The sequence below is a fragment of the Chiloscyllium plagiosum genome, unplaced genomic scaffold, assembly GCF_037043375.1.
Source record: "Chiloscyllium plagiosum isolate Xiang-an unplaced genomic scaffold, Cpla_swu_hap1 HiC_scaffold_44, whole genome shotgun sequence".
Taxonomy (NCBI): Eukaryota; Metazoa; Chordata; class Chondrichthyes; order Orectolobiformes; family Hemiscylliidae; genus Chiloscyllium; species Chiloscyllium plagiosum.
The window spans coordinates 14,009,978-14,032,230 of NW_028270182.1; the positions used below are offsets into that span (position 1 = coordinate 14,009,978).

The 22,253-nt window shown below is 46.4% G+C and overlaps 1 protein-coding gene across 1 annotated transcript in view; it reads left to right on the top strand.

Annotated features, from left to right (window-relative positions):
- The window catches only part of stag3 (STAG3 cohesin complex component), a 60,096-nt gene that overhangs the window by 25,321 nt on the left and 12,522 nt on the right, over window positions 1-22,253 (top strand). The window contains exons 14-29 of the mRNA XM_087982683.1: window positions 1,703-1,801; window positions 2,010-2,089; window positions 2,993-3,100; window positions 3,931-4,045; window positions 4,721-4,838; window positions 5,635-5,738; window positions 6,753-6,845; window positions 7,532-7,621; window positions 7,750-7,953; window positions 9,520-9,590; window positions 12,871-12,958; window positions 14,487-14,567; window positions 18,753-18,845; window positions 19,581-19,749; window positions 21,246-21,370; window positions 21,991-22,092. Of these exons, the coding sequence (XP_087838809.1) occupies window positions 1,703-1,801; window positions 2,010-2,089; window positions 2,993-3,100; window positions 3,931-4,045; window positions 4,721-4,838; window positions 5,635-5,738; window positions 6,753-6,845; window positions 7,532-7,621; window positions 7,750-7,953; window positions 9,520-9,590; window positions 12,871-12,958; window positions 14,487-14,567; window positions 18,753-18,845; window positions 19,581-19,749; window positions 21,246-21,370; window positions 21,991-22,092 (1,740 nt within the window). The remainder of the gene's footprint in view (window positions 1-1,702; window positions 1,802-2,009; window positions 2,090-2,992; window positions 3,101-3,930; window positions 4,046-4,720; window positions 4,839-5,634; window positions 5,739-6,752; window positions 6,846-7,531; window positions 7,622-7,749; window positions 7,954-9,519; window positions 9,591-12,870; window positions 12,959-14,486; window positions 14,568-18,752; window positions 18,846-19,580; window positions 19,750-21,245; window positions 21,371-21,990; window positions 22,093-22,253) is intronic.

The window sequence follows — 22,253 nt, forward strand, 5'->3', positions numbered from 1 at the left end:
AGGTCTCCCATCCAGACCGATTCCCTTACCCTATTACTCTACGTTTACCACAGACTAGTGCACCTAACATACAAGTCCCTGAACCCTATGGGCAATTTAGCACAGCCAATTGACCTAATCTGGAATTCTTTGGATTGTGCAAGGAAACGGGAGCACCCACAGAAAATCCACGCAGACACGGGGAGAATGTGCAAATTCCACACAGGCAGTCGCTCTAGGCTGGGATCGATCCTGAGATCCTGGCGCTGTGAGGCAGCAGTGCTAACCATTGAGCCACTGTGTTACCCAAACATAATTTTATATATCTCAATTGCGGCCTGTCTCGACATTCACTGTTTTAAAGTAAAGCATGGCAGAATAGTGAAGGATCGATGTGGAATTAGAGTGAGCGAAGGGATCAGTGCAAGTGATCAGAGGATTATTGAAGGAGACAAGTGCAGTGCACTGCATTCCTATAATGATGCTCAAATCATGAAGGTTGAATGTGTGGAGACCCAAGTGTTTTTGCAAACGCAGTGTGAAACTTTGAGTCTATATAGTTAAAAATCACACAATACCGGTTTTTAATCCAACAGGTTTATTTGGAAGTCCAAGCTTTGGGAGCACTGCTGCTTCATCAGGTAACTTGTGGTGCAGGATCATAGGGCACAGAATTTATAGTCAAAAGATCAAAGTGTCATACAACTGATACAATGTATTGAGCAAACCTGGATTGCTGTCAAGTCTTTAATCAGTTAGAATGGGGATGCAGGTTTCAATTGATTAATATATAAATCCCAAGTTGGTATGCAGACCACCTCTAGCCTCATGGCTTTAATGCACTCTGTGTTGAGATGTCACTTTTTTTTTAATAAAACCTCGTTATCTCGAGAATATGGCTTAAAGAAGTTCTGGGGTTTACATATTAATCAATCGAAACCTGCATCCCCATTCTAAGTGATTAAAGACTTGATTGCAATCCAGGTTTGCTCAATACATATCACTTGTATGACAGTTTGATAATTTGCTATAAATTCTGTGCCCTATGATCCTGTCCCACTAGCTACCTGATGAAGGAGCAGTGCTCCCAAACCTTGGACTTCCAAATAAACCTGTGGGACTATAACCTGGTGTTGTGTGATTTTTAACTTTGCCCACCCCAGTCCAACACCAGCACCTCCACATCAGAGCATGTATAGGATTTGGCCATTCAGCTCCTTGAACCTTGAGGATCAGTTACTGTTACTGAATGTTACAGTCATTTGTGATAGTATTTGTAATTCCATTTTGCCAGTACAGGCCAACAATCAACGTTACTGATATATCATCAAGATCTGTGGCTCGAATGTAGAGGAGGTGGTGACAACCTTGTACTAAGCTGTGCTCAGGCTATACTCTGATAAGTGTCATGGGAGGGTGCTATTCACATACTGAGGCAGGACAGAGATGGGATCAGGCATTTGAGAGATGGGTAACACCAGAGAGGCTTGACTTCCTGGGTTGGGTTGGTAGCAGTTCTCCAGCTCAGGTTCAGGTATGTCACGCACGTTTCCCTTTTGTGAAAATTGTTCCTGCTTTCCCGTCTGGAGCCATGCACTTTTCCAGGTGTTTTGGGGTGGTGGGGAGGAGGGTGGCATCTGCGTGGACTGAGTGAGCTGAAAGATAGAGCTTTCCTGCACCCTTCCCTCCCAATTGGTCATGACTGTTGGTGTGTCTTTTTCAGCAACGGGAGGTGAGGCTGAGATGTTTGAAGTCCCTCCAGAATCTGTACGAAAGCAAAGAAATCACTCAGAAACTGGATCTGTTCACCAACCGATTCAAGGTAAATGTCTTCCTTAATTGGTTGTGCAAGTCGAGAGCTTTGAGCAATGGGCAAAAGCCCTTCGACAGTGAATAGTGTGGCTAGTACTGGATTGCATTCTGGTTCTGCTTGCCCTCTGGCAGGGTGTCCAGCACTGTCCTATTCTCTGACTGTAACAGATGCTGCTCTGTAGTTGTATTGACTCCTTGTACTTCTGATGTCTGTATAGGACAGGATGGTGTCAATGGTCCTGGATGTGGATTATGATGTCGCAGTGGAAGCAGTCAGGCTATTGACTCTCATTCTGCAGTAAGTTTTTTTTAATATATCTACTATTGATTTGTTGGATGTGGGTGCCCCTGCTCAACCAGCTTATATCTCCTCTTTTCCCTCTGCTTACCCATGGGTGAAATGGTGAGGATATTTCTATTTTGCAATTCGGGAGGGAGTTCCAGGACATTGACTCAGTCACAGTGAAGGAACGGTGATGTAGTTCCAAATCAGATTGGCGAGCAGTTTGCGAGGGAGCTTGGTGGTGTTTCCGTACACTTGCAGCCTTTCTCCTTCTCGGTGGTAGAGGTCCTTGGGTTTAGAAGGTGTTGTCGAGGGAGCCTTTACGAGTGCATCCGAATTCTCGATCCTTGCAGTGGGATTTGATTTCTCACTTGGTCCTCTCAGCTTCCTGATGCTTTGTTCCATCAAGATGTTGCAGGTTCAAGATCCACTCGAGAAACTTGAGCCTGTGACCTTACCCAATGCAGAGTTCGATAGACATCTCCAAGACCTAGCCTTTCACTTGGGTAAAAAAATCCCACTTTAAGATAGTGGAATCCAAGGGTTATGGGGATAAGGCAGGAACAGGATACTGATTGTGGATGATCAGCTATGATCATAATGAATGATGGTGCTAGCTCAATGGGCCAATTGGCCTACTACTGCACCTATTGTCTATTACAAAGAAGGGCAGAGTTGCTGTCCCTGGTGTCCTGAACAACATCCACCCCCTTCAGTCAATAGCACTAGTAAGATCATCTGTGATCTCATTTCTATGCCTGGAAGTTTGCAACCTCGTAAGTGTGGCTGTCTCAGTTTCTACATTACAGCAGTGATACCACTTCAGAAAGTAAATAATGGGTGGGAAAAGGGTGACTTGGGACATCCTGTTTAAGATGTCGTTTAAATGCTGCTCATTCTCTCATGTGGCCCCTGTAGGAATACTGAAGATGTGCTGACCCATGAGGAGTGTGAGTGTGTTTACCCGCTGGTGTACGCCTCTCACCGACCCACTGCAGCTGCTGCTGGACAATTTGTCCACGTGAAGTAAGTCAGGTTCCGGTTCTTTGTAATCTCGCTGTTTTTAATACTTGGGCACATAGTCGCTGACCTTCTACTCAAGTTTAATATCTGAAATTAGATTTAGAAAAATGAGTGTTAGTCATGCTAAAACACGTGGTTCCAAAGGGGCTGGACAAGGTACATGCTGAAAGAGTATCTCCCCTCGTGGGGGGAGATCTCCAACTCAGGCAGAGTTTCAAGCAAAATAGTTTAAGTCAGATTTTGTTGCTAGTCTTTCATACCCCACCCAAGAGTAATGGGGACTAGGAAGCTAATGTATTCGAGGCCTAGTTATACAGATTTTTGACTTTTGGAATACCGACCGAAATGCAGAGCTCCAGTCATAGTTGGCTCAGCCGTGATCTTACTGAATGGTGGAGCAGCAGGCTCAATGGGTCAAAAACCCTCCTCCTGTTTCTATTTCATATGATCTTATGCAACAGAGGCTTCCACTCCTGAGATTTCTGTCCAGTGATCACATTGTAAACAAAAACAGAAATTGCTGGAAAAGTTCAGCAGGTCTGGCAGCATCCATGGATAGATATCAAAGTTAACGTTTTCGGAACTGGTGACCCTTCCTCAGAGCTATTGTAAATTGGGTATAAAGCTGGTCAGCAGCGTGACCGTGCAGAAAACACTATCAGGACACCCACTGCACCGGGAATGGTGAAGGAGAAGCGAGTATTTTTGTGATGTTTGGCACACTCTGTCTCCAGAAATTGGCAGACACGCCGATGGATGCGAGTTGTCTTCAGCTATGCTCACCCCAGTTGTATGTCTGAGCTGTAATCGGCTGCCGGTCTCTCTTCCTTCAGGCTGCGGAGGCATTATGACGCAGAACGTGAGAAGGCTCTGGCCAAAGACCATGGAAGGCGGAGTGTCAATGGCGAATTCATTAAATTGGTGCTCACCTTTTTCCTGGAGAGTGAGGTACAGTGCAGTATTGCTGACGGGAAGGTCTAACACTCGTGGTCACCTTTCTGCTTGCTGACAGGGTAATCCGACCAAGGTGTGGTGATGTGGTGATCTGTGAGGCCCTGGGAGGGGTACAGGTATCCCAGGATCGGGAGCTCTTGGAGGCCTGTCTGGTTTTGGGTCAGAGGATCATGGGTGCTTATTGGTTAGCAAGCTGACCCTTGTGAGCCCAGGCCTTGCCATTGGGAAAAACAGAAGGGAATTATAGTCTCCCCGAGCTCCTAGATAATTCAAAACAAGCACAGATTTGAATATATTCCTTTAACTTGCAGAGATTGGGCCGTACCTATTGAGCACAAATGAGCTACGTTATTAGCTTGACCGACTAAGTTATTGATGTAGCAATTTCTCAAGATTGCTCAGCATAGTGTTGCACAGCCATGGAATCGCATCAAACAACAGGTTTTGTTTTGGGTTTTGCAAATGCAGACTGGTTGAGTAGGGTATGTCCTCTGCCTATTTCAAAGGAACATGCTGTTTGATTTGACGAGACAATCATCAGTCCATGTTCCCACCAGCAATGACATTCATAAAAGATGTTGCTCAACATTACTGCGAACTGGCGACAAGAATACCTTTCTTCCTGCTCTGAAAGCTGATGAATGTTTCTTTACCTGTCTCTCTTCTCAGCTCCATGAGCACTGTGCATACCTAGTAGACAGTCTGTGGGACCACGCTGGCTCAGTCCTGAAGGACTGGGAAGGGATGACGGAGTTGCTCCTGGAGGAGATCGGGGACGGTGAGGAGGGTAAGTTCGTAGTTATTGGTTCTGTGTATGTGCGGATGGCTATACCATGTTTCTAGAAGAAGTTGGAGAGTCAGACTTGAAAATTGTGATGCTGGAAAAGCACAGCAGGTCACGCAGCATCCAGTGAACAGGGGAGTTGTCATTTCAGGCATAAGCCCTTCACAAACATCCCTCCCACTCTCCCAAAGCCATACAAATCCTGGGTCGCCTCCATCACCAAATCGAAGCCACTAGTCAGCTGAAGGAACAACACCTCATCTTCCACCTTGGGTCCCTTCAACCACACGACATCAAGATCGAGTTCACTAGTTTCCAAATTTTCCCTCGCCCCCACCCTCACCTTATCCTAGATCCCACCCTCCAACTTGGCACTGCCCTTTTGACCTGTCCCACCTGTCCATCTTCCTTCCCACCGACCTTTCACAATCACCTCCCACCTGCATGTGCCTGTCATCTTCCCAGCTACCTTGACCCCACCCTCCTAATTATCTCTCAGCCCCCTTCCCCCTCCACACTCCTGATGAAGAACCTATGCCCAAAGCATTGGCTCTGCTGCTCCTCAGGTGCTGCCTGACCTGCTGTGTTCCGTACTAGGTTTCTGTGAGGTATGTGGACCCACGCTGCAGTGTTGGGGTGAGAATGAGTGGAACCCCGCTGGGGCTGCGCTGGGTTAGGATGGGGCTGCGCTGTGCCCCCACTTGGCCTGCTGAGCTATGTGTTCATGTGTATCTGCTATTGTGTTGTGTGCTTGGGAGCTGGATCTTGCGTCTGTAATGGTACTTCCCCTATGTTATAGGACTTACTGATCAGGAGGAGAGTGCTCTGATTGAACTGATGGTGTGCTCGATGCGGCAAGCAGTGGAGGGCCACCCACCGATTGGCCGGCAATCTGGCAAAAAGGTAATGTTACGTTTTCAGGTAAGGTGTCCTCTACAAGCCTGGGAGGGGGAGGAGGGTAGTTTGGACTCAGTTTTGTTATTTGTTTTATTCATTAATTGGGATGTGGCAAGTCTTTAATGTCCATCCCTACTGCCCTTGTGAAGGTGGTGATGAGCTGCCCCTTGAACTGCTGTAATGCATTTGGTGTTGGGAGAGCCATGACGTCGTCAATAAGGGAGTTTCAGGTTTTGAGCCAGCGACAGTGGTGGAGCATTGTTATATTTCCAAGTGAGGATGGAGAGTGGTTCGGAGAGGAATCTGCAGGAGGTGGTGTTTCTATGTATCTGCTACGCTGTGTTGTAGATGGTGCTAGTTGAAGGTTTGGAACTTTCTGCAGTATGTGCATGGTAGATGGTACACACTGCTTGCTGCTGAGCGTCTGTGACGGATATTTGTGAATGTGGTGTCAATTTAGTGCGCTGCTTTATCCTGGATGGTGTTGAGCTTCATGAGTGCTGCTGGGGCTGCACCCATCCAGGCTTGTGGTGGGGGTTGGGGTAATACCGTCACACTCCTGACTTGCTCCTTGGAGTCTAGCAGAGGAAGGCGAGTTTGCAGTTGTGGACCCCCTTTTTTTGTGTGTGTGTGCCCGGTGCCAAGGGGCGATTGTTACATCCTCTCTTGTTGGAGAAGGCTTCTGCGTAATCTGAATGTTACCACTTTTCAGCCCAAATATGGATATTGGCCAAGTCTGCATCTTACCTGACTGATTTTGGATATGCTTGCTCAGTTGGAGCTCTGGGAAAGCTAAGAGAACCAACAGAGGACAGCATTATACTGGAGCTGGTATCCTCATTGGGGAAGGGAAGATGCAGAAGGGTCAGAGTGATGTGTATAAGATGACCCTGAGGGAGCAGTACCCAGGGTGAAGGAACGATGTGTTGTCAATTAGGTGACCCAATGGGTTGAGGTGTCAGGATATTGGTCCGGAAACTCTGGATTCTCGGGTCTGATAGTTGTCTTGTCTCATAACAGTTCCTGACTGTCAAAGAGAAGAAGCAACAGATGGACGATCGGGTTAAACTGTCTGAGCATTTAATTGTCATCATTCCACAGCTCCTGGCCAAGGTAAGGGCAGAGGGGATATCATTGCACAAGTTGGGCGGCTTGGTTATCGCTGCTGCTTCAGTGCCAGGGACCCAGGATCGATTCTGCCCTCGGGGCGAATGTCTGTGTGGAATTTGCACATTCTCCCAGTCTCTACGTGGGTTTCCTCTGGTTGCTCCTGTTTCCTCTAACCGTCCAAAGGTGTGCAGGTTAGGCTGGATTGGCTGTGCTAAATTGCCCCGTAGTGTCCAGGAATATGTAGGTTGGGATGGATTAGCCATGGGGAATGTAAGTTACGGGATAGTGTAGAAGGTGGGTCTGGGTGGGATGATCTTCAGAGGGTTATTGTGGTCTCGATGGCCCAAATGGCCTGTTTCCATACTTCGCTGATTATCACTCCTGGCCAAGATAAGGGGAAGGGGGGGCATCATTGCACAATCCTGGCCAAAGTGAAGGGAGGAGCGTAGCATCATGCAGTCCCCAGCTATCATAAGATGAGGAGTGGGTCATCCCACAGCTTTGGATTAGGGCCAAAGCTGGATACGAAGATGGGTGGGGATGGCATTTATTGAAGGGAGGGGTGCAGAGTAGACTTCCCTACTGAGGTGGCCAGAGGGTGCGAGTGTCATTGTTGAAATAGCTGATTTTAAGAGAGGATATGAACGAGAGGGGCTTTTACCGATGTGCAGTATGTGTTTTTGTTTCAGTACTCTGCAGATGCCGAGAAAGTCGCAAATCTGCTGCTGATTCCTGGTTTCTTCGATTTGGACGTTTACTGCAGCAGGCGACTGGAGAAGGTAAGATTGGGTGTGAGCATAGAATGCTGTCTGACCAGGCTTGCTTCTTCACTTATCCACTCCTGTCCACCTCTGCACCATTAGTCCCCAACCTCTGTCCATGCTAACCATCTCCCTCACCTTTCCAGTATTTGGACCTTCTGCTCAAGCAGATCCGGGAGATTGTCGAGAAGCACACGGAGATGGACGTGCTGGAGGCGTGTAGCCGGGCGTACTACACCCTGTGCAACGAGGAGTACACCATCCGGAATCGTGTTGACATTGCACGCAGTCAAATCGTTGACACGCTGGTCGAGATATTCACTCACTCCGTGGAGGAGCTGCTGCATGAGGTCAGACTAAAACCACAAGCTTCACCGATCCCCGGGTGCGACCAAAGTCAGTTTTAGACTCCTCCTCCTTGCTTTCAAATCCCACCCTCACTCTGTAATCTCCTCGAGCCTTTATTCTACCTCTGACCTCTTTACTGTTCCCAAATTTAATCGGGGGCTGTGCCTTCAGCAGCTGGATTTCCATCCCTAAACCCCTCCTCCTTTGCATTGTGTCTTAAGAGGGGGAATCTCGTAGAAACACATGAAATCCTGGACAGGCAAGATGCAGGAAGATGGTTCCTGATGTTGGGGAAATCCAGAACTAGGGCTCACAGTCGAAGAATAAGGGCTCAGCCATTCAGGACTGAGATGATGAAGAATTTTTTCACTCAGAAAACATAGAACAGTACAGCACAGGGATGGATGTTTGATTCATGATGTTGTGCCGAACATGACACCAAATTAAACTAATCCCTTCTGCCTGCCCTTGGCCCATATCCCTCCATCCCTTACATATTCATATGTTTATCGAAAATTCCCGTAAAAGTCCCTATCATATCTACCTCCACCACCACCCCTGGCGACGTGTTCCAGACTCCTACGACTCCCTGTGTATAAAAAATCTCCCCCTCACACCTCCTTTTGAACTTTTCCCTCTCTCACCTTAAATGCATGCCCTTTAGTTTTAGACATTTCAACTCTGGGCTGGATAAAGATTTTGACCATTAACCTTACCTAAGCTTCTCATAATTTGATAGACATCTATCAGGTCTCCCCTCAGTCTCCGCTGTGGAGTTCTCTACCACACAAAGCTGTCGGGGCCAGTTTGTGAGATATATTCAAGAGGGAACTGGATGCAGCCCTTGCAGCTAAAGGAATCAAGGGGTATGGAGAGAGAGCGGGGCGGTATACTGAAATTGCATCTGATTGAGACATATAAGATTATGAAAGGATTGGACACTCTGGCAGCAGGAAACATGTTTCTGCTGATGGGTGAGTGCCGAACCAGAGGACACAGCTTAAAAATACGGGGTAGACCATTTAGGACAGAGATGAGGAGAAACTTCTTCACCCAGAGAGTGGTGGCTGTGTGGAATGCTCTGCCCCAGAGGGCAGTGGAGGCCCACTCTCTGGATTCATTTAAGAAAGCGTTGGATAGAGCTCTCAAAGATAGTGGAATCAAGGGTTATGGAGATAAGGCAGGAACAGGATACTGATTAGGAATGATCAGCCATGATCATATTGAATGGTGGTGCAGGCTCGAAGGGCTGAATGGCCTACTCCTGCACCTATTGTCTATTATCTATTGCATGATCATAATGAATGGTAGTGCAGGCTCGAAGAACTGAATGGCCTACTCGTGTGCCTATTTTCTATCTTTCTATGAAAGAGTAATGGGAGAAGGGGACACATTCTTCCCATTGAAGGGGTAGCAGATGTAGGGGTGATGAGCACTGACAGTGGGAACAGCGCATTGAGAATGGGGAGCAGTGAGTGATGGAGGAGACAGTGGGGGCGACAGATATTGGGGTAGGGGAGCTCTGGGGAACACTGAAGAGTGACTGATGTTTGCCTCTATGATTTCAGGTTGGAGAGACAGATGAGGATAACCTGTACACAGTGGCGACATCACTGAAGAGAATCACAGCTCTTTACAAGTAAGTGAGGCATTGAATCTAAGGCAACACTAATCTCTAGGAGAAACGTGGTTGCAGCCCCAGCAGGAGCACCCCTCCCCCAAAAAAAACACCCTGGATCTTGCACCCCTAGGATGTACCCAGCTTGCATTGAACTTCTGTCTGGGTGTGATCAGCCTGGACCCCTATCCCAAGTATAACCAGATAACATTGCAGCTGTCTGGACCCTGCATTTAACTGGATAAGTCAGATAGGGTAGGTATGCCATGTTTCCATCCCTGAGAGACCGGGAGTAAGCCAGACGGGAGTTTTTGACAATTGATGACTGCTTCATAGTGGCTGTTACTGAGACCAAGTGATTCATTTCAAGATCTTTTTAAGAATTGAATTTAAATTCTACCTGCTGCTGTGGTGGGGTTTGAACCCCCCCCCTCCCCCCCCCCCCCCCCCCCCCCCCCCCCACATTGATAAAGCGTGGCTCTGGAAAAAGCACAGCACGTCAGGCAGCATCCGAGGAGCAGGATAGTTGATGTTTCGAGCCTAACCCTTCTTTTGGCCTGAAACTTTGACTCTCTTGCTTCCTGGGTGCTACCTGACCTGCTGTGCTTTTTCCAGTGCCATGTTTTATCAACTCTGACTCTCCAGCACCTTCAGGCCTCACTTGCTCCTTTAACCCTCTGTTCCCCAGACCATTGATATGGGACTCTGGATTACTAGTGCGGTGATGCTACCACAATGCCACGAGCCCCCACTGCTGGCATTTGCTTGTTAATGAGAGATTTTGCAATTTCTGCTTCTGTTTTGGGGTTTGCACAGAATCCTGAACATAACTCTACCTTGGCAGCAGGTGCTGAGTTCAGCAGTTCTGGGCACATCATCTTGATCACATCTCATCAGTAAATTATAGAACCAACAAGGAAAACAACTGGCCACTTTCTCCACAATGGCCACTTTGTAACAACTGATTAACAAGCCTGAGCTAATGTCTAATGTAACAATAGGAGAGCATCTTGCATGTAGTGACCATGACGTGATCAGCTTTGAATTGGAGATCTTCATAAGAAACTAGGATTGCTTTTTCTAACACTGAGGAAGTGTCACTGAAACGGCAAGTCTGATTTCTCTCCACAAATGCTGCCAGACCTGCTGAACTTTTCCAACAGTTCCCTGTTTTTTTTTCTCTTCAGATTTGCAGCATCCGCAGTTCTTTCAGCTTATATTGTTTTTAACAAGTTTAACAGATACAACGATGCTAACCTGGGTTTAGTTGGAAACAAGCAGACCCACTGGGAAATCGAGCAGTAGGAAGTGTTCAAAGACTAGGAGAAAGTGGGGACTGCAGCTGCTGGAGATCAGAGTTGAGAGTGTGATGCTGGCAAAGCACAGCAGGCAGCATCCGAGGAGCAGGAGAATCGACATTTCAGGCAAAGCCAAATTCCTGATGAAGGGCTCTTGCCTGAGACGTCGATTCTCCTGCTCCTTGGATGCTGCCTGACCTGCTGTGCTTTTCCAGCACCACATTCTTGCCAGTGTTCAATGACTGCCAAGAATTGAAGGTTTTCTAAGTACAAGCAGTCTCTGGGTTGCGAAGAAGTTCTGCCCTTGAGTCCCACTCGCGAGTTTATTTGTGCGTATGTTGGAGCACAGTGCAGGACAATATAAAAAAGCTGTTCATAAATATGGTGAATATTCTGCATCTTTAAATTGGGGATCCCCTTGCATTAGAAATTTGTTTTTATTCATTTGTGTGGTGTGGGCAATGCCAGCTTTTATTGCCCAAAGGGCAGTTAAGAGTTGATCACATTGTTGTGGGTCTGCAGTCACACGTAGTCTGGCCTATGTTTGGAGGGTAGATGGGTTTTTGCAACAATTTGCAATTGTGACATGACTGCCAGCTGGCAGCTCTTTATTCCAGATTTTCACTGAATTTAAATTTCACCCATTACGGCATTAGGATTTGAACCTATGCCCCTCAGGGTATTAGCTTGCATTCCTGCATTTCTTATCCAGTGATGCTATCACTATACCACTGCTTCCCCTGGAATGACCCAGTAACTGACAGAGGTGTGGTTCCATTAAGGACAAACACAGCTGATTCTCCAACAATGGGCAGGTATATTAGACCAGTAGTTCGCATCCAGTTTCGCAGCAGAGGTCAGAGACAGCATAATGGCGACTAAAGGGAATGCAAATCATAGAATCCTTACAGCATGGTAGTAGGCCATTCAGCCCATTTAGCCCACACCCACCCTTCGAAAGGCATCCCATCCAGACCTACCCTATCCCTGTAATCCTGTAATTCCCGTGGCTCATCCACCTAACCTACACATCTCCGGACACTATGGGCAATTTGGCACAGCCAATCCACCCAGCCTGCACCTAGTGGTAAGAAAATTTTGCTTTGCCAGTCTAACGCATTCAGCTATCTTGATAAATTGTATATTCTGGGAGTGGCCCTACTAACCACCTCTGAGAACATAATGTTCATTTTTATGTGTATGCAGGCAACACAGATCTACATCATCACCACTTCTCCTGACTGTCTCATTGTTACTAAATTTTGTGCTACGTTGCTGTTACGTTATTGATAAGCCTGAAGCCATTATCTTTGGTCCACAATCCAAACTCTGATCCCTAACTACTGACTCCTTCCGTCTCCCTGCAAACCTCTGAGGCTGAGCCAGACTATTTGCTACCTTGGTGACATATCTGATCCCCTAACCCCAACAGCACAAAAATGGTCATCCCAAACTTTGCAGTCTATTTCCTACCATCACCATCATACTGTCCATGTTGACTGACTCTGGATCCTAGTCCAGCAACTGAAATGTTCAAATTCTGCTGCCTCCCTCTGTGACCTTGCCCCTGTTCTATCTGTGTGACTTCATCCAGACCCAACAACCTCCAAGATTTCTCTGCTCATGTAATTCTGCCTTCTTGTAAGTCTCTGAATTTAACTGCAGCACTGTTGGTGGCTGTGCCTTCAGCTGCCTGAGCCCTCAGCTTTATAATTCCCTTCCTAAATCACTCCACTTCTCTACTCATAACCTATCAGAAAGCTCCTTAAAACTTTCCTCTTCCACCAAGCTTCAGGACATCTGCTGCACGATCTTAGAATGCGACTTTCTATCTATTGATGGGCCGACAGACCTGTTTCCACTCTGTAGGGTATCTAATCTAACTTTGTTTCATAAGGTACCATAGAAGTGTCGTGGGACATTCTATTATGTCACAGGCACTGACGTTGTTACTGCTTGAGTGAGGACTCCTGTTCCTCATCTGCTTGTGCCTGTCTTTACAGTGCCCATGACCTTACCAGATGGGAGTTGTTCGATAACTGCTGCCGTGTCCTGGAACGAGGGATTGACACAGGGGACGTCCCAGAACAGGTAAAGCACCTGCATGCCAGCTGGCTCCCAGTCTTAACAGTGCAGGAGATTCTTTACACTGTCCGGAGAAGAAGCTGCTGAGCTTTGTGACCAATAGGAGGTCAAGTTTCTCGACAAGTGATTGTTTTTTGGTTTCCCTGCTAGAGGGGATGTTCTTCATTGGGCAAATAAATTCAAATACAGGTTGCACTTGATGCTGGACTATTCAAGACAAATGGATGTTTAAGGCCCTTACTAAACCAAACAAGAGGCTGGTAATGCCCTGAGGTGTTTTAAAGCCATTTAGTGCTTTAGAAGTGTAGTTCCTAGTCATGCAGAAAATGTTTGTCAGTTTGTAAACAGCAAGATTCCATGAACAGCAATGAAATATTTGCCAGGTATACTGAAGATGCTGGAATCCACGGTAGACGAGGAGGAGGTTGAAAGAGCACAGCAAGCCAGGCAGCATCAGGAGGTGAAGTAGTCAACATTTCAGGTGTAACCGTTCTTCAGGTCCTGAAGCGTTTGAGTTCTCCACCTCCTGATGCTGCCTGGATTGCTGTGATCTTCCAGTTTCCTGCTTATCTACCTTGGGTTCCAACATCTGCAGTTTTTGTTTTGTCTCTAATCTGTTTAGTTTAATGTTTGTTTATTGGCTAAGATCCCGAGCAAACCTGATGTTTTCTCTGAAAACATTGCAGTGCTCCATCAGCATTGACCCTCTAACAGTTCAAGTGCTCCCACTGCACTGACCCAGCACTTCCCAGAATGCAGACCCTCCAACACAGCAATACTCCCTGGGTGCTCGCTCTTGGGTAGAATGCAGCCCCCCCAACCCCGCGCTATATCAGCCTGACCATTGCTCGCGTGGGACCTGATCCCTTGAATGTCTACCGCAAAGGCATGATTGCTGCCCTTTCAGAAAGGACTGATGTTACAAGAGATCATGTAACTCGGGCAGTTTCACTCTTTCTGATGAGCGGCCACTTCCTCCTCCAGTTCCTTGCTGGACTCTATATGCCTTCACATGTCCATTTGGCAGGGGTGGGAGCAGGTTTGAGAGGAGAATGTGAGACCTCTGGGCAGTTGTAGAGTGTACAACCCCTTTGTCACACTGTGCCATGCAACATGACTGACCATCCACTTCAATCCCATTTCCTGTACTATCACACATCCTCGTGAAATTTAAGGAAATAACCGATCACCATTATTTATTTAATAACAGCTTCTGGAGTCAAGAATTCGAAAGATTCTTTGTCTCCTTAGTGAAGAAACTATTCCGTACTGCAGTCCCAAACAGCTGACCCTTATCCTGAGGCAATAATCGCCTGTTCTAAAATCTGTACCTAAGAGAAACATCATACCATTATCTAGCTTGTCGGGCCCCTTCAGAATCATGTATATTTTAGTGAGAACATCTTGCATGCCTCTTAAAACCCCAGTGAGAAAAGGCTGCATTCACTTTCTCCGGGTTTGAATAGTTGAGTTGGCTGAATCTAAAACGTTACATATGCTTAATACTCTTCCTCTTCCCCCTCTTCTTCCTCAGATCATTGTCCAAGCGTTGCTCTGTGCTCACTTTCACGTCCTCTGGACGCTGGCTGTCATCTCGGAGTATTCAGCAACCAAGGTAACAGGCAACCCCTGTCTGATGATCTTCCACAGCTGGCCACTCAACACCATCCTCTCCACCCCATCCAGATAAGAGGATGTGGGCTTAACCAAGCTGATAACAGATAATGGACCCAGAACAGATCCTGAATGTTATTTATTTTGTGTGCAGTTTGTATCAGCTGGCTTCTCTGACCGTTCTTGGTTGCTGTGGTGAAATTCTCTTCCCCAGAGAACGTTGGAGGCCCGGTCATTAAATATTTTTCAGGCCCAGTTAGATTCTTGGCTGACAGGACAGACACAAGTGTGTAGGAAACAGGCAGGGAAGCCGGAGTTGAAGCCACAATCGGATTAGCCATGACCTTATCAAACAGCAGAACAGGCTCAAGGGGCTGAATGGCCTACTCTTCCTAAATCATATGTAGATAAATCCAAAAGCTGTGAGAGAACTGTCAAGCAGATGTGGGTTTTGGATGTAAATAAGCAGAGTGGGTCAGGAAGAAAGTGAGAGAGTAACAAAAGTTTCAGTCACTGAGCAAACTATCCAAGTTTATGTTCAATCTTTGAATGCACAAAACATTTTTAAAATTCATTTTTGTAATGTTGGCATTGCTGGCTGGGCCAACATTTATTGCCGTTCACTGGTTGCTGATGAGAAAGTTGTGGTGAGTTGATTTCTTGAACCGCTGCAGTTCGTTTGGTGTAGGTAGACTCACAATGTCACGAGGGAGGGTGTCCCAGCACTTTGACCCAGCAACACTGAAGGAATAGTTAAATATTCCCCAAGTTAGGATGGTGAAGGTTTTGGAGGGGTGTTTGCAGGCCATGGTCTTCCCACGTATCTGCTGCCTTTGTCCTTCACGATGGCAGTGGTATTGGGTTTGGAAAGTGCTGTTTAAGAAGCCTTGCTGAATTTCTGCAGTGCATCTTGTAGATGATACATGCTGCTGCTCCTGTACTTTGGTGGGGAGGGAGTGAACGTTTGTGCTCACAGTGCTAATCAAGCAGGCAGCTTTGTCCGGAATAGTGTCAAAATTGTTAAGTGAACAACCTGGATGTGTAAACTGCACAGACTAATTGGTTTGGTCCAATAGCCATTAAAGTGACGTGGTTGCAAAGTGACAAAAGTTGTAAAATAAATAGTCCAGGATGCTTAGCTTTTATTACGGGTAGGCAAATTGGAGGAGGAGAGGGAGGCAGGGAGACTTCTGACTATGAAGGACAGGGTGTTGGCATTAGACTTCTCAGCTTTGAAAATCGACATGTGGAATCAGTTTGGGTGGAATTAAGGAACAGCAAAGGACAGAGAATATGAGAGGAGAGTTGTTCACTGAGAGGACCACTGAGAGTAACTGAGTTTAAGTCCCATTAGAATTCAGGATATTTGCGGTGCACGTGATCGGGGTAAGAGAGTAATCTTAATCTTTCTGTAAAATGATCAGACCAAATTTTGGAATAAAAGTGTGAAAGGTGTGTCCGTGGAATCAGTATGAAAGGCATTTTTCTACATCAATATGTTGAGGTATCAGCCAAGGCCAAGATCTGTTTTAGATGCAGTACTGTACAGTAAGGAGGTGTCATGGAATAATCTTAAATCAAAGGGACCTTGAGGGAAGATGTAAAATTCTACATTGAGTTTGGGAATAATTTGGTTCAATCCGGAACTGGGGTCTTAACTAAAAACAGAAAGCGAACATGGTAGATATCTCCGAATATATGAGGCGGAATTTCTTTCCTCTGAGGGTTGAGCCTTTGGAACTCCTTACCCAGAGTCCTTTAAGGCTGGGATAAATTCTCAGATCAGTCAGGGAATAAAGGATTGTAGGGAAAACACAGGAAAGAGGACATGAGGAAAGTTGGATCAACCACAATCCTGTTCAACAGGCTTGAGAGCCCGAATGGCCCACTCCTGCTCCTATTTCTTGTGGTGTGAAGAATGAGATGGTTAAATCTGCATTATTGACTTAAGTCAGAAGTCACACAACACCCAGATTATAGTCCAATAGGTTTATTTGAAATCACAAGCTTTCGGAGTGCATCTCCTTCGTCAGGTGTAGTGAGAGAGGGGAGCGCGCAGACACAGAGTTGATAGGCAGAGAGATCAAAAGATCATACAAATGGAGTGTCAAATAATAAATCTCTGCGGGTGACCAAGAGTGCCCAAACTAATCTGGTTTGGTGTTATAGCCATTAAAGTGACATGATTAACAAGTTGTAAAATAAATAATCGAGGATACTTAGCTTTTATCGGGGATGGGCAGATTGAGGGAGGCATGGAGACCTCTGACTGTGAAGGATGGGATATTGACATTAGACTTCTCAACTCTGAAAATCTACATGTGGATTCAGTTTGGGTGGAACTAAGGAACAGCAAAGGACTGAGAATATTAGAGGAGAGTTGTTAATAGGGCACTCTTGGTTACCTGCAGAGACCTATTATTCGACACTCCATTCACACTGGTTGTATAACCATTTGATCTCTCTACCTAGAAACTGTGTGTTTGTGTGCTCTTCTCTTTCACTTCACCTGATGAAGGGGCTGTGCTTGTGATTTCAGACAAACCTGTTGGACTATAACCTGGTGTCATATGATTTCTGATTTTTGTCTACTCCAGTCCAACACCGGCACCTCTACATTATTGACTTAGGTGCCACGTCTTGAAGTTTATTGATCATGCAGTGACAGGTGTAATCCTAAGCAGCGAGGAGGACCTACAATAAGCAGCTGAGAGGTGGTTTGAGTCAGTGGGCAAGACCATGCCAAACTGAATACAGTGTAGCAAAGTGGACGTATCCACTTCAGTCAGAAAAACACAAGCGGAATATTTTTTTGAATGGGGAGAGCAATATTTGAATTTGGAGCAACCTGCATGTCCTTGCACATGGAACACAATGTTAATATTGCGCTTCAGTAAGCAATTAGGAAGGCACATGGTACATTATCTTTTGTTCCCAGATAATTTGGTTTGTCAGTGTTATCTGTTGATTGCAGTTTGCGCCTCCCATTGCAGTTTTGGCGTGAGAATCACGTTTAGGTTAATAGAACCGCTTGACACAGCAGAGGCTCTTTAGCCCATTCGGTCTGTACCACCAAAGTTGCACTAAATCTACACTCGTCCCACCTTCCAGCACTACTTAATTTGATTGAATTTATTGTTGTCACCTGTACCTACAGTACAGTTAAAGGTTTCATTTTGTGAGCAGTACAGGCAGATCATAACAAACAAGGACGTACAGATCGCTTAGAGCGAGGCATGCAACTCCAGAGGAGGTGCACAACAGCAAGATCAACGTTAGATTTGAAATTGGAGAGATCCATTCAGCAGTCTGAAAGCAGCAGGGAAGAAGCTGTTCTTGAACCTGCATGTGCCAAAGCTTCTAGATCTTCTGCCTGACTGAAGAGGTTGGAAGAGAGTATTACTGGGGATGGAGGGGGTCTTTGATGATGTTGTGGCAGCATTGCCGTGGCAATGAGGAATGTAGATGAAGTCCATGGATGGGAGTTGAGAAGTCTGGCACTGGAAGAGCACAACAGGTCAGGGAGCATCTGAGCAGCAGGAGAGTTGACGTTTCAGACATTAAGCCCTTCATCAGGAAGGTTGTGGTTGGGAGGTGGTTGGCTTCTGGGCTGTGTTCATTATTTTCTGTAGTTTCTTATGGTCCTGGGCAGAGCAGTTGCCATGTGCACCCAGATAGAATGATTTCTATGTTGCATCTGTAAAAGTTGGTGAGGGTCCTTATGGTCACTAAGCTGATCGTTTGAATGCATGACACTTGAAGTATTTGTTAAAGAGTTTTGAGGTTTTCCACCTCAACTACACTTCCAGGCAGTGCGTTTCAGAATTCCAACATTTCTGGATGAAAATAACTTGCCTCAAATCCCCTCTGAGCCCTCCTGCCTTTCACCTTAAAATTACGCCCCCTTGTTATTGACCCTCCTCCCCATCAGTTTGTTTTTGGAAATTTGTCAAAAGCTTTGCAATCTGAATAGTCCAATCAAATTGCTTCCCAAATACAGTCAGGTTGCACTGCTTAATAGATCCTCTTGTCAGACCATTTACCCCTGCTCTGCACAAACACCATTCAAGACACCATCAGCTGAGCTGGAGCCTGGCTGAGGAGGGTAGGGGGTGTCTCGAGGAATGGGATGGGTGGGTAGACACCTGCTTATTACCACTAAATGTGCACTTGTTGCTATTCACAGGAGCAAATCATCAGACTGAGGAAGCAACGGAACAAAGTCTTCATAATGTGTCAGCACGGCCTGTCCAATGTCAGCTCCAGAGTGAGAGAGCAGGTTAGTGAATGCAAGCTGAATGCGCTTGGGCCCTTGTGCAGTCAGATCCCATTCCCATCTTCCCCATCGATCGGTACCCTCATTATGTCCCACCGAAGTGCTCCAACCTTGCTGCTGCCCTCCTCTGTACACATGTGCAGCTGTGGAACTGTTCTCCAAGAGGCAGCACCTTCACGGTGGCTCAGTGGTTAGCAGTGCTGCCTCACTGCACCAGGGATTCCACTCTCGGGCGACTGTCTGTGTGGGGAATTTGCACACTGTCTGCGTGGGTTTCCTCTGGGTGCTTCAGTTTCCTCCTGCAGTCCATAGATGTGCAGGTTAGGTGGATTGACCGTGGTGGATTGACCGTGCTGAATTGTCAGTGGTGTCTGGGGAGGAGCAGGCTGGGTGGATTGGCCATGGGGAAATGCAGGGATGGGTTGGATCAGGGTGGGGAGTTGATGGGCCAAATGGCCTGCTTCCACACTGGAGGGATTCTATGATCTATTCTACGATTCTACGTACGGTCTTAGAGTCTCAGGGCTGGGCAGTGAACAGTTGTCTGAGAACCTGCGGCTTGCTCACACAATCTCTCTCCTTATAACGAAATAACTGTGCACTGACAGACAGTGCTGTGGAATTAATCACAAAACATCACACTCCAGGTATTGTGCAATAGCTTTGAGCTGCGTGCTGGATTTCCTGGTTGATGACTGTCTCTTTCTGCTGGTAATCTCCCTGTTTGCTGTTCTGCAGTCCTTCATCCTGCTGTGTGACTTGCTGGTAATCTTCAGCTCGCAGATGACGAGGGATGGTCACGACGATCTCCAGCCCCTGGTCTTCACTGCTGACCTTCCGCTGGTGTCTGAGTTGCTAAGTTTTGTCATGGACCATGTGTTTGTGGAACTGGAGGAGGATGGAGATGGTGAGGGACTCCAGCAGGTTTTCTTTTTACAAAGCTGCTATGTCGAAGCATGCAATAATCTCGTAGACTGCAACTAAGTCACTCCTTCTCTTGGAAGTGAACAACTCCACTGTTTCCAAACTTGCCTTGGAGTTAAAATCCCTTACCCCTGGAGCCCTCTGGGATGCTTACCTTCCTAAAACGTGGTGACCAGAACTGAATGCATTATTCTAGTTGTGACCTAACTAGAACTTTATAAATTTTATAATGCCCCCATGTGATTGCACACTATTTAGAACAATGCCATTAACTCTGCATTGCCTCTCTCTAACCCTTCTGTGAAAATGCATCACCTTGTGTTCTCAGCGTTAAATTCTATTTCTTACACCTGCCAATTCGGCCAGCCTATTTCTGTCCTTTTACAGTCTGGATTGGTATCCTCCAAGTGTGACAGACTTCCAAGTTTGATACCATCAGAAAATGTTGTCAGGGTGGCTCAGTGGTTAGTACTGCTGCCTCACGGGGTCTGGGTGACTGGTTCGATTCCAGCCTCAGCCGACTGTCTGTGTGGAGTTTGCACATTCTCCCCGTGTCTGTATGGGTTTCCTCCGGGTGCTCTGGTTTCCTCCCACAATCCAAAGATGTGCAGGTTAGGGTGGATTGGCCGTGCTAAATTACCCATAGTGTCCAGGGATGTGTAGGTCAGGTAAAATTAGCCATGGGACATGCAGAGTTACGGGGATAAGGTTAGTTAATAGGGGTGGATCCAGGTGGGATTATCTTTGGAGTGTTGGTGTGGACTCTATGGATGAAATGGCCTGCTTCTACACTGTAGGGATTCTGTTATGATTTTATCTGTATTCCAGTACCCCAAGCCACTTATACCAATGTCAAAACCAAATACAGTCCTGGTACTGACCCTGAGGGAAACACCACTGCCTACTATCCTCTAAGGAGACTTTTTTTAAAAAAAACAAAGTAACCATTTACCAAGACCAGCTGATTTGCTCTCGAATTTTTTTCCCCCAACTTTACGCTAACTAGTCTATTTTATGGGCCTTAATTTTGTTATCCAACCTTTTTATAAGGAGTAGTTAGTTTTTTTTTGAAACACTTAATATCTCAGTAGACGACACGTTCCACGTTTTTTCTGTACTTCAATCAAAAATTAAATCAGATTAGGTTAACGCAATCTTCCTTTTATGGATCTGCGCTGATTCTCCTTAATTAATTCAAACCTCTCCAAATGCTTTTCTTAAGTTTCCACCCCCCAGCCCACCCCACGATGGTTATTCTGTTCTCCGTCATACCCGTTCTTGGATAAGGGTGCCATGTTTGCCACTCACCAATATTCTGGTGCCTCCCCCGTATCTACAGATGCTTGGGAGATAATGGCAAGCTCCCACAGCCTCCCTTAGCAGCTGTTCATGTTGACTTCAACTCAAAGCTTTTATCGTGTTGTGGGACTTCCCTTGGCTCTGGTTCAATATTAATTTCCTTGATTTCCTTGAATTAAGATGAGACGTTGAAGATTGAGATGCTGCACAAGAGGAGGAATTTCCTGGCTGGATTCTGTAAACTTGTAATCTACAACATGGTGGATCTGAGGACCGCAGCTGACATCTTCAAACACTACATGAAAGTAAGGGTAGTCCTGACCAGCGCTGACTTGTAGGGCTGGTGGCTCAGTGGGGTGAGAGAAGCTACTTCTGATGCCACACAGGGCTTGCATTCTATCTCCCCCACCACAATGGCCCCCATTGGTCAAACAACTCACCACAACCTAAGTGGCAGGGGGCTGCTCAGTCTTGGTTGAAGGGACTGGGGTGGGTGGCTGGGCCGGGCCATTAAGTTTTGTTTCTCTTCTCCCATCACCACCACTAAGAACATTTGGAGATCTAGAATGAAAGGTGTGGATTCAGATATGTTGGTGTGGGTGTAGGGGAAGGGATGAGCGGGACAAGGTCTGTGTAGTCTGGGGGAACAGTGTAACAGGCTCCGTGGTGGAGAAATGAACAAGGGGCTGGGGAAGGATTTTGGATGGCTGTAGGATTCTGAAGTAGTTACATTTTGTCTGAGGTCGGAGGTAGCAGGGTGCATTTAATTTCGAGAAGTATGAGGATATAGAGCAAGTGGTGCATGTGGATTGGAGTGACAGCTTACAGGCAGTTGGGGAGATGCTGAGCAAGTTACAAATGAATAGGGCCCTATGGACCAATGGTTTGGGGTCAAACATTGATAGCTCTGTCCTCTTCATTGCAGTACTATGGTGACTATGGTGACATTATCAAGGAGATGTTGGCTAAAGCACGGCTGATTGATAAAGTGGAGTGTGCCAAGACTCTCCTGCTCAGTTTACAGCAGGTGAGTGTGTCAGCATGATCAGTCTTCCAGCACAACAGGCACAACGACTCCCTTTTAACCCAATGAGCTATTCAGTATGTTCTAATGCCAGGTAAGGTCACCAAATGTACATTGCTATCCATCTGAACTACAGAGTCCTAGAGATGTACAGCATGGAAACT